This window comes from Vipera berus, assembly GCF_964194415.1.
Source record: "Vipera berus genome assembly, chromosome: 3".
Classification (NCBI taxonomy): domain Eukaryota; kingdom Metazoa; phylum Chordata; class Lepidosauria; order Squamata; family Viperidae; genus Vipera; species Vipera berus.
In genome coordinates, this window is record NC_138204.1 from 25,795,121 (window position 1) to 25,807,747 (window position 12,627).

The window sequence follows — 12,627 nt, forward strand, 5'->3', positions numbered from 1 at the left end:
GTTATTCTTATGTTCCATAAAAATCCCAATCTTGGCATTGTTTAGTGCTTTGCCCACAAACTGCTATAACTGTGACTGAAATTATTCACTTTAGTTTTCTTGCTACTTTGCTCTAAACTGAGATTTTGCTAGTTGAATAAGCACAATATCTTTTTTGAGAGAAGAAAAGTCTCCATCACTAAGTCGCAATGGAATGTTTGCACACAAACGTTCATAGGTTCCATCATTGGCAGGCCTGCTTAAGTCCTTGCCTAAATCTCTAGAAAGTCATTATTAGTGTGCACAGTGCAGAGCGTTATGTTGATATAATGGTTTGACTTAGTAAAGCAGCTTCCTATTTAGGGAAAATGATTCTTAAGAAATAGCAATAGTACCTGTTTCAAAACTCTGTGAGTTAAGCAGTTGAACTCAAATGTCTTTAAGCATTGGATGACAGAGGGGAGAGCTTCTTCTAGAAGAGTATATTTCTCAACCATGGCAACTTTAAGCAGTGAGTTGTGAGCATTGAGCAACACAGTTCTAGAAAAAATGTGCTCCATTCATTCATTAGCCTGTAATGCTAATTGCCTGTATAGTACTCCTTGTGCATTGATCTGAACTCAAGATTCTGAGAGATGCTTTGCTTTGTCATTGCTCTTGTTACAATTTGAGATAGGGATGGGTAATTTAGCTGTAGTAAGATGGAACAATAATGTGATGGAAGGAAGTGGAAGAATTTTAGCCCTTTTTTCTGTTTTGGAGGGATTTGTTTTTAAATATTTGCAGATGCAGCAAACCTTTGTTAAAGATGTTAGTAGCACTTAATTTGACTTTCACTGACCTGCCAAAAGCAAAATACTTCTCTGTTATTCCCAAGAAAATTACGTGTCCTTAATTATCAGCAATGAATTTAACATTAGGGAGACTTAAACCTTTACAATAAAATGTGATATTGAAATAACTTTTTGCTTAAAATTAGTAAGCATCCATTTCCCTTAGATTTTTCAGCAAAAATTAGATTTCCTGTCTTTTAAAACAGTGACACCTAGATTAAGATTATTCACATGCTTGGATATATTTGCCTTCCCCTGATGAACCGTCCCTCATTGGCAACTTTAGTTTTCTATTATGTTGTCTTTTATTGTTGTTTGTGTAATAAGTTATCTGAACTCAGCCAGCTTTGGCTTATTCAATGAACCATGTCATAGCACAATATGTGAAACAGCATGGAAAGTGATAGCTGCAAAGCAAGAAATGAAGCATTTGGTAAAGTTTGTTGTTTAACTATTTATTTTCTTATTTGTATACAGCCAGTCTCCATAGGGACTCATTGCTGAACTGTAAGTTTCACTTTGAGAAATAATACTTTAGATGAGCAGGTTCTGATTCTTTTCCAGCTTCCTCACTTGCACATTTGTTTAGGTATACCTTCTGGGTGTTTTTACCGTTCTGAGAACCTCATGTAGATGCATTCTAACATTACAGGAGATCGGTGGGAGGAAGTTAGAAAAATCAAATTAATAAAAGACTAATTTTTAAGATCTTGAACAAATCAAGAAGCTAATGAGTTTCTTCTGACTTTTACGTGCTGGAGAAAAATAGCCTAGTCCTGATCAACTTTCTTTTTCTTAGATTTCAGTAAATAAAAGTTAAGTAACTTTCTTATAAACATTGGCACTGCATGGCCTTTTCCTTGCTGATAGTAACACAGAAGAACCCAGCTTTCCCTAATTTGGTTCTTTCTAAGCTTCCTGAGGATCTTGAAAGATGCACAGATAGTCCTCAACTTATGACCACAATTAAGCCCAAAATTTCTGTTGTTAAGTGAGACATTCATTAAATGAGTTTTGCCCCACAGTTGTTAAGTGTATCTCTACAGCTGATTAGTTAGTTACTCAGTTGTTAAGTGAATCTGGCTTTCCCATTGACTTTGCTTGTCAGAAGGTCTCAAAAGGTGATCACATGACCTTGGGACACAGAATTCATAAATATGAATCAGTTGCCAAGCATCTGAATTTTGATCACATGATCTTGGGGATGTTACAAAGGTTGTAACTGTGAAAAACGGTCATAAGTCACTTTTTTCAGTGCCATTGTAATGTTGAATAGTCACTAAATGAATTGTTGTAAGTCAAGACTACCTGTAATTTTGTAATATCTAGAGTCTGGGTTAGGAAGACTTGAAATTACCCATCTGCCACAGTGTATAAGTTCTAGGAACATTATAACAGCATTGGAAAGAGTTTTCTGATCCTGCTGAAGATCTGAATCATTCTGTCAGAAAATGTTAAAATTTGAAGTCTTTGTGACTACCTCAATATGTTTTCATGTTATTTTCTTGGCAGAAATAATTTTTTCCTCCATTCCTGCCAATATTTGAAGAAAACTGTGATTTCTACAACCAGCTTACATTCACAAACCAGGAAGCATCAGGCCTACAAACGATAGATTTCCTTCCAGCTTTATTCTTAAAAAAACAAAATGGGGACTGTCATTTACCTCTGCTCACTACCTTTGTGAAGTTTACACCTGCTGCTTGACTTGACCTCCCTTGACATTTTATATCTTGCCTCTAGAAATATTGCCAAAAGTAGAAAGAGAATCTTTTGTTAAAGCCCTGCCAGCTCCGTTCTCAGTGTGGTACAGTTTGTTCTGTTATAAGAATGAGCCAGTTCAGTGATTCAATGAACACATAGCTGTAAACCTGCAAGTTGTGAAGAGGGTGGGGAAACGTGATAAAAGGCTCTAAGGAAAATAAAGAGGAAAATTTGAAAGCTCAATGTTTTTCTTATGTTGGGTTTGATACATTTACAACTCTCTATGGCATAGAGGAACTGCAAATCGTGCATATATTCAAAATCAAATTCAAAGTACATTAATAGGTCACCAACTAAACTTACAAATTGGATGTTTTCCACAGTTTGATATGTACGCCTTCTTGGATGGGATAAGCCAAGCTGAAATAACCTCTCAGATTATATTGCAGAGAAAGATCTAGAACTGGCTCAACCAAAAATGTTTGCAAAAGTTACTGCAGGGGAACGACTTTTGAATAGTCGGGAGACTTGAGGCCTGATACCACTAAGTTTTAGAGACAAAAATACACTGCTAAAGAATTCTGTTAAATGGATTTAATCAAAATGATAATTTGAAAGCAAGTTTGGTGTATTGTTAAGGTGCACCAGACTATAAACCAGGAGACTGTGAGTTCTAGTTTCATCTTAGGCACAAAGCCAACTGGATGTTCCTGGGCCAATTCTTCTCTTTCAGTCCTAGAAACAAGTAAGCCACTTCTGACATCTTGTTGAGGGGCTTGTCCAGTTAGTCACCGGACGTCAACATTGACTTGAAGGAATAAATAAAGAATAAAATAATCTACATTGATTTGAAAAATAAATGTGAATACTGTATTCATTAAGCTTCTCTTTTAGTATAAGCCAATTAGACATTTTTAAAACTGGATGCCGTCTACAAAGCACAACTGGATATTTACTGATACCAATGTTAATTTGAAATTAATTCAGAGCCAGAGTTTGCACAATGCCGTCACATGCAAACACATTTTTCTTCTTTTCTAATGGTTCATTTGGTCATTAGGATGGATGCCCTAATTTTAAGTTAGATTTCAGAGAAATTTAATAGGATTTTTCTTTGTTGCTATAAACTATTTCCACTCATTTTAATTATATTTAGAAGGCATTCTGGTTTATAGTGTCTTTATGATATCAGTCATATTTGTTAGATTAGAGGCCAGAGGTAACAGTATTCAATTCCATTTCCAAATATTCAAGTTCATTGAAGTTCAGGATGGCTACTTTAAGAAATAGTCCTATTACCACCACATATTACAAATAAAATCGGAGGCTAACAAAGCTGTAGCCTCCCCTATGTGGACTTGCCAGTCAACACAGCCAATGATGTCTGCAATAAGATATCAGCATAATAAAATATGCAGTCTCTCTCCTGAAATGTCATATATAATGATATAGAGTATTGGGCACCAGGGACTAGTTCCATGGAGAGAGGTTTTTCCATGGACCGGAGGGGGCGTGCTTTCTTATGCTGCCTGCACAGCCCAGTTTCTGGTGTGCCTCAGACCGGTGCCAGTCCACAGACCAGGGGTTGGGTTGGGGACCCCTGATATAGAGTATAATTATATAGTTCCTAATTCTTTTTTTTGAGTGGGTGTGCAAGAAAGCTATACTTCTCTAAATTTGTTCCCTATATGAAAGACAAAGGAAGAAGATGAAGAGCAATTAATAAATCACAAATCTCAATAAGAGTTATGTGAAATATTTTCTGGAGCTTAGAAGACATGCTAATTAATTTTTTAAGTGAAATCAAAACCAACAGCTTAATCTTTGTACTATTGACCTCCTAATGAATGTAACACATGGAATGTGGTATTCCCTTGAATAAATCTGTTGATTTGATTTGATATTAATTCCTATTTTTATCGGTTTGGTTACTCTGTGCTTGGAGAAAGGGCTTAAGCCTCTCTATAACAGAAATAGAAATAGAAGCACTGAAACTTGAATACTAAAACATGAATACTATCCCTGATGTTTGCTAAAAAGAAGTACCATTAAATGGAACTTTTACTGTAACTTTCAGTTTCAATATTGCATTGCTTGAAATAAGGCTAAACAATAGTGTGTCTTACATGGGTACATTGCCTGGCTTGCAAAATGGCACAAATAGGGTAAGGAGGCATTGTCCATCGTTGTATGTATCTGGCACAGATGTATATATTGAAAGATTAAAGAGCCCAGTCAATGGTTTTATTTAAAACATTTAAAACTTTTTTTAACTGCCAAGGCAAGGAAATAAAAATAATTTAATAAGAAACAGTGTACATGCAACCAAAGCCACCTACCGAGCTTCATAACTGAGCTGGATTTGAACGTGGGATTTAAGCAATTCTTGTCCAGCTCTCTAATCTCTATACTAAGAGGATAGGCAATGTTGTGGTCTCTTCCAGTCCCGTGTTTCTCAGATTCATCGCACTAAAGTTAGATAAACCAGTAGTCTCCTTTGTTGTAGAGCAGGGGTGTCAAACTCAATTTCACTGAGGGCCGCATCAGCATTGCGGTTGCCCTCAAGGGGCCAGGTGGGTATGGCCAGGGTGGGCGTGGCCTACTGGGTGGGCGTGGCTAGAGTGCATATGGCCTACTGGGTGGGTGTGGCCAGCTCTACCTCGTTCGCATCAAGGGTGCCTATGGGGGCCTGGGCAGGAGTGGGACAGATCTGAGGGTCTCTGGCAGAAGGAGGGTCTCTGGGCCGGGGCCAAGGCAGTGGGGGCCGTTCCCTCACTGTTTCCAGGATGGCTTCGCGGGCCACATGAAACCACTTCGCGGGCCGGATCCGGCCCCCGGGCCTTGTGTTTGACATCTCTGTTGTAGAGCAACTTCATATTGTCATGTTAGAGTGAATCAATCCTACGTTTTAGTAACTGTAGTCTGTTGTGCTGTGAAACTGTAATATTGTTTTCAGTTGTGTAGTTCTCTTACAACTATGCAAATTCAGAAGCTCCATTAGCCTATTAATCAAAAGCATTCAGTGATGATTGGTCTGATTAGGACACAACTCAAGTTGCAGAAGTGAGGCTGCGCCAGGTTTTTGACTGTGATTATATAACTGTTCCAGGGGAAACAGAAATGTACAAACAGTCCTTTCGATTACACTTTAATGCGTTGTCACTGTGCTTTAGTTCAAGCTAACTTTAGATGCAAGGGCCTAGCAAATATTAACTCTGAGGGAATAAGGTTGGGCTGTTGAAAAATTTCAGATTAAACATGCCATTGTCTAGTTAAATTTAACTTCCTTTTTTTAAAAAAAAACACAAAACACCCTGATTGCATTTGAGGTCTTTTTAGAATGGGACATTACACTGTTCCACTGAGAAATTATATCTTTTATATCAATAGAGGCATTGGATAGGGAAGGTAGGAGGAAGAGGAGGGAGGGGGAAAGGAGGGATTGGTTGTTTGTCGGAAGCTTTCCAAAGTTGTTTGGGAAGTGGATGACCAATAAATTAAATAAATAAATGGTCTGCCAGCTATAAGTTTAGTCATAGGGTATTTGATTTTTGGGTTCATTTCAAGTTAATGGAGCTTATCATATGACCATGGGGATGCTGTAATGGTTGTAAGTGTGAAAAATGGTCATAAGTCACTTTTTCCAGTGCCATTGTCACTTTGAACAGTTACTACCTGTATTGCACCAATAACTTAGAATACTACATCCAGTTCTGGTCACACCAATGCAAAAAAAGAGATTGAGATTCTAGAAACAGTGCAAAGAAGAGCAACAAAGATGATTAGGGGTCTGGAGGCTAAACAGCATGATGAATGGAACTAGGTATGTCTAGTCTAGCAAAGAGAAGGGCCAGAGGTGACATGATAGCAGTCTTCCAATAGCAACTGCCACAAAGAGGAGGGGGTTGACCTCTACCCAAAGCAATGGGTAGAAGATTATCGAAGAGAGATCCAGTGTATAAATTTTCAGACAGAATAATTAATCAGTGGAACAGCTGGCCACCAGAAGTTGTGGATGCTCCATCACTGGGGTTTTTCAAGAAGAGATTGGACAACCGTTTGTCCAGAGTAGAATAAGGTTTGCTGCTCGAGCAAGGGGTTGGACTAGAAGACCTCCAGCGTCCCTTCCAACTTCATTATTCTGTGACTTTTTTCCTTTCTCCTGCTCCCACTCATTTTTATACACTGTGTGGTTCGTTTCATGCAGTCTACAATCTCCCCCTTCCTAATTGCGCATCACTAAATTATTTTAAGCCTCCCCTGCCAGAAACCCCCACATTGGTTCTACTTGTGCCTTTTAGTAGAGTTAATTGTTGCAACCACATATCTTATGTGGGGATGCTTTAACCTGGCACCATTCCCCTGGTATCTGAAATAGACTGGGCACTAGCAGCCTATTATACTTTACCTTTGCCTTATTGGCAAAGGAAGAAAAAAACAACAAAAAATAAAATAATTTTCATAGTGCCGTCTTGTGGCACGAGGAAATCAGCCTTCCTTTCTTTTATGAACAATCTCATAAAATATAGACAAAATTAACTGGGGAAAAGGGGGAAACGGAAAAGTAAACGTTCTTTTTTTTTAAAAAAAAAAACTTTAGCCACATGCAGAACAATCGCATGGAGGAAATAAAAACAGGGCATAGACAAGGTCATAGACAAGAGAATTGCCAATGGAAAAAAACTCTAATTCTAAGTAGACTATGAAACGATATTGGACAGTTACCTAAGACGATTGCTAAGGATCCATCAGGGAAATATATATCAGGGATAATGGAGACATAAAACCTACTCATATGTGTTCCCAATTAAAATTAATCTTATGCAATATTTCTAGCTCCATCGTAATACATATTCCTTGGAAATAAACAGATTCTTGAAGTAAACATTTCTTGCTTGCTTTTCTGGATCTTTCAGATTCGTGTAGATTGAAACTTAATTAGTGTAATATTTCTTAGTTCCATTCCTAGCTCTGGTACATGGCTTCTTTCTTGGATTTTAAAGGTAAAGGTTTTTTCTCTACAGAAGGGATGGGAAGGAATCTCTTTTTGCTGTGTGCCAAGGTAAGCATCCTTCCCTCCAGAATGGTAGGGTCCCGATAGGGATCTATCTGACAAAGAGGTTCCTATTGGAGGCAGAGGAATGTGCTTTGAGGAAGTCTGTGGTCTATGGGACATGCATCTGATGGTCTGGCTTACTTCTGCACAACAGGGCTCCACATAGAAGAGCCAACAGTATAATGTTCTAAAGATAACATATTGGGTCCATACTTCTTTTACTAAAGTGTGGCATGGGGTACAAATCAGTTTCCCTTTAGATGTTAAGATTACCACTGATAATGCTGGCTGGGGCTGTTGAGGACAGAAGGTCAACACAGTCTAAAAGGTTACTGAATGCTGACGTAGAAATAGTGCCTACAAACTAGAGTGTTGCTCGTGGAAAATCCTAAGGCATCATCGTTTGCATTTAGTTTGGCAATCTGTTTTGTATTTGGTTCTGATTTGAATTCTAGAAAAGCAACTTGATTCAGTATGCTTATATGATTGAGAAATAAAAGCTGTATGATTATACTTGTGTAAGGATTTCATAGTCTTTGATTAACATACTGTTCCTTTGTTTTTTAGATTCAATGGCAGACCCAAGTGGTTGTTCCAGTTCTTGACATACCTATATCTGGGATCATGGATTTGCTTAAATTTACTCTGCAAACTTTATTCACAAAATAATATTTGCCTACTAAGCTTTGATTGTATTCACTGGTTGCAATAATGGCCAGCAAAAGGAAATCTACAACACCTTGCATGATACCGGCAAAAATGTTGGCACCACAGAAATCAACTTCAGTTGGAGTAAATGATGAAGGAACTCATCAAACATTTATTCCCAGTACTCTACCTAATTGTGATACCACTGTTATTAATCACGGTTGTGGGACCTTGTCCAATGGACACAATGGAATTATAGACAGCACTTCTTATAGATGTACAGGTTGCAATTTCGCTACTCAAGAAATTAATCAGTTCCTTAGTCACCTTGATTCTGACCACATAGACTTTAGTAAAGATCTTTCCTTTTTGTGTGTGAAATGCAATTTCTTGGTAAAGAGCCATGATGATCTTTCTCATCACAATGCAGAGCACCATAATGGAGAAACAAACTTAATCTGGAATGTAGTGAAACAAGCTAACCACATGATTGTGGAACAGACTACTGGAAATATCATCAGTGCTAGTCAGGACCACTTGGGGGAGATTCCTGAGGAAAGTCAGGATAGTCAAGCTGAAATTATTATTACCAAAACGCCTATTATGAAGATAATGAAAACAAAACCAGAAAAAAAAATCCACACACTGAAAGAAAATATATCTAGTAAATCAATCAGGGATGTAGAGACAAAAGGTGAGCTGTCATTTACCAATGGATCAATGCCGGTTAGCCAATCTATCAAATCAACCTCTGTTGTAAATGGGTCAGTAGTTGGAAATATACCTGTTTTACAAGCAGGCATAACCCAACTTGTGCAACTGCAACAGCAAGCACAAGTTCACCAGCATTTGCCAACATCAAAATCCCTCCCTAAGGTAATGATTCCCTTGAGTAGTATTCCAACTTACAATGCAGCAATGGATTCTAACAGTTTTCTTAAAAACTCTTTTCATAAGTTTCCTTACCCTACCAAAGCTGAACTTTGCTACTTGACTGTTGTGACCAAGTATCCAGAGGAGCAGCTGAAAATCTGGTTTACAGCCCAGAGGTTGAAACAGGGTATTAGCTGGTCACCTGAGGAGATAGAAGATGCACGGAAAAAAATGTTTAACACTGTGATTCAGTCTGTTCCCCAATCCACTATTACAGTGTTGAATACACCTTTAGTTGCAAGTCCTAGTAGTGTTCATCATCTCATTCAGGCCAGTTTGCCTGGTCATTCAGTTGGAAAGCCTGAAGGAGCAAGTGGTATGCTAGTCACTGAACCAATAATAACTAATGGACTTCAGGGAACAACTTCATCTCATGCAATAGCTGTAAACTCCATTCCAAAGACCCAGATAGCTAAGCCTCCAACCACTGTGTCAGCTTCCAGTATTGCGTCAACTGTGAAGGTAGGTAGTGCTGCTCAATCAAAATTTTCTGCTTGCCCAAACATCTCTTCACAAGCATTCTTAGATCCTAACTTATTAAAAAATAAGAAGTCTTATGAACAGTTGTCTGCACTGAAAGAGAGTTTCTGTAAGAATCAGTTCCCTGGCCAAACTGAAGTTGAGCGTCTAACAAAAATCACAGGACTTAGCATCAGGGATGTTCGAAAGTGGTTTAGTGATAGGAGGTATCACTATAGAAATATAAGAGGCAACAAATATGTGCTTGGTGGGGATAGCACAATAATAATAGACTCTGTACCTGAAATTACCTTTACCACTTCACCAAAAACAACCACAGGGTTAACTTCCACATCAGCAGCAACACCTGTTCACACACCAGCACGTCGGCAATCCTGGCACCAGACCCCTGATTTCACCACTGCAAAATATAAGGAAAGGGCCCCAGAACAACTCAGAGCTTTGGAAAGCAGCTTTGCACAAAATCCCTTCCCTTTAGAGGAGGAAGTAGACCGTCTGAGAAGCGAAACTAAAATGACAAGGAGAGAGATTGACAGCTGGTTCTCAGAGCAAAGAAAAAGACAAGCAGACAAAGAAAGAAAACGACCAGCAGATGAGGATGCTGAGGAAGAGTCCATAGAAGAGGAGGAGGATTTGGATGACTGCAGAGCATCAAGTGAAAATGGTTCCCTGGATGAAGCTGGGAGTTCTCAAATACCAGGTGAACGTAAAGTGAACCCAATAAAAATCAACCTTAGAAACTTTAAGGTGACAGAATCAGAAGGGAAAAGTGAGTTGGCAGCTTCGGGTGCCCAAGCAACAAGAGAGAATTCTCCTAGCAGGGCACAGAAACCCAGGCTCAGCTTTAAAAAGACTGCTCAGCAGAGGCATTTGCTTAAGCAATTGTTTGTAAAGACACAACGTCCTACTAATGAACAGTATGACCAAATATGTTGTCAGACTGGACTTCCCAGGGTTGAAGTAATTCGCTGGTTTGGAGACAGCCGCTATGGTTTAAAAAATGGAAATCTGAGGTGGTATGAAAACTACAAAAAAGGTATTTTCCCCAAAGGCCTATCAATTTCCACCGAGGTCAGCCAGGAAGTCCTCCAAGACTATTTTCAAAAGAACAAGGTTCTATATGAAGATGATCTCCAAGATCTCTGTGAAAGGACTCAGATGACCACCTCGCAGGTTAAATTGTGGTTTGCTGAAAGGCTAGGGGAAGAAAGCAAAGCAGGATCTGATGCAGGAAGTGATAGTCGGTCCCCAAGTCTTGGTGATCCAGCCCATAGTCAAAAGGAAACTTACGATACTTTTTCTGAAGTTTCTGAGAACAGTGAATCTTGGGAACCTGGAGGTCAAGATGGAAGCTCAGAATTTGGAGATACCGATAGTCATCTGCCTGCAATACATTCTGGTGAGTGGTTTTGCATTTTTTCATTAATGTTTTTGTTAACTTGGCCTTATTTTTGTTAAACTACTACATAAGAAATGCATTTAAACAAAACAGTGGGGAAATGAACAAAACTATTATGAGATAATTTGCTGCTCTTTTTTTAAAAAAAGGATTAATAGGAAAGAGGAATGAAAACAGGATCCTAAGCTATCTTAAGACATTGCTTTCTTTATATGCTTTATGATTATTTTCTGTTATGCTGAGTGGAGGGCAATAAAAGTTACCCCATTCCTATAAGAGTAACAAAGTCATTTGTGTTCCATTGAGGTTGTCTGAAGTCCTAATTTTGGGATAATTGTAGTTTGGATGGAAATCTAAACAGCAATTTGTTTGTTTACCTTTGTTTTCTTGATAGATTTATTTATTTATTTAATCCCATTTATATCCCGCCCTTCTCCGAAGACTCAGGGCGGCTTACAATTTAAAGCACAAATCAATGTGCTTAGCACATTGAATGCGGCCGCATTCTGCACCAGTTGAAGCCTCCGAGTGGTCTTCAAGGGCAGCCCCATGTAGAGAGCGTTACAGTAGTCCAAACGGGAGGTCACAAGCGCATGAGTAACTGTGCGTAGGGCGTAGGGCGTCTCGGTCCAGATAGGGACGCAACTGGCGCACCAGGCGAACCTGTGCAAAAGCCCCCCTGATCACGGCTCCTATGTGGTCTTCAAAATTGAGTCGTGAATCCAGGAGGACGCCCAAGTTGCGAGCCCTATCAACGGGGGGTAACACCTCACCCCCCATCGTTAGAGGTGGAATAACCTGGTTAGCCCGAGATGGCGATATGCACAGCCACTCAGTCTTGGCGGGATTGAGACGAAGCCTGTTTCTCCCCATCCAGACCTGAACCGCCTCCAGGCACCGGGACATCACGGCGAGGGCATCACTGGGTTGGTTCGGGGTGGAAAGAAAAAGTTGGGTATCATCAGCGTACTGATGATACCCCACCCCGAAGCCACGAATGATCTCGCCCAGCGGCTTTGTAATGGGGGTTTCCCGATACTCCCATGTAACACCTCTACTCCGCGAGCTGCATTAGCTTCCGGTTGCCCTCCGGGTGAAATTCAAGGTGCTGGTTATCACCTATAAAGCCCTACATGGCCTGGGTCCGGGGTATTTGAGGGAACACCTGCTGCCGGCATCAAATGCCCTTCACCCAGTGCGCTCCCACAGGGAGGGTCTGCTCAGGGTCCCGCCGGTAAGAGATTGCCGGCGGGTGACACCCAGGGATAGGGCCTTCTCAGTGGGGGCGCCTGCCCTCTGGAACCAGCTGCCAGTGGAGCTGAGGACTGCCCCCGACCTCCGATCATTCCGCCGGGGCCTGAAGACCTGGCTCTTTGAGCTCTCGGGCCCAGGCTGAGGAGAAATTTATTTTAATTGGGGTTTTTAATTGTACAGGGTTGGTTTAATCTTTTTTAAATTGGTTTTTTAACTTTTGTATGTTTGATTTTTAACTCCCTGTAAACCGTCCTGAGTCCTCAGGGAAAGGGCGGTATATAAATGCAATAAATAATAATAATAATAATTCTATGTATATGCCTGCTTATTAGGGCTTTCGC

General features: G+C 39.9%; 1 protein-coding gene across 4 annotated transcripts in view; it reads left to right on the top strand.

Moving 5' to 3' along the window:
* ZHX3 (zinc fingers and homeoboxes 3) overlaps positions 1-12,627 on the top strand; it is a 47,237-nt gene that overhangs the window by 24,527 nt on the left and 10,083 nt on the right. For all 4 annotated transcript variants that reach the window (XM_081322591.1, XM_081322592.1, XM_081322594.1 and 1 more), the window contains one exon: positions 8,140-11,032. In XM_081322591.1, the coding sequence (XP_081178717.1) occupies positions 8,284-11,032 (2,749 nt within the window). In that variant the 5' untranslated portion in view covers positions 8,140-8,283. The remainder of the gene's footprint in view (positions 1-8,139; positions 11,033-12,627) is intronic.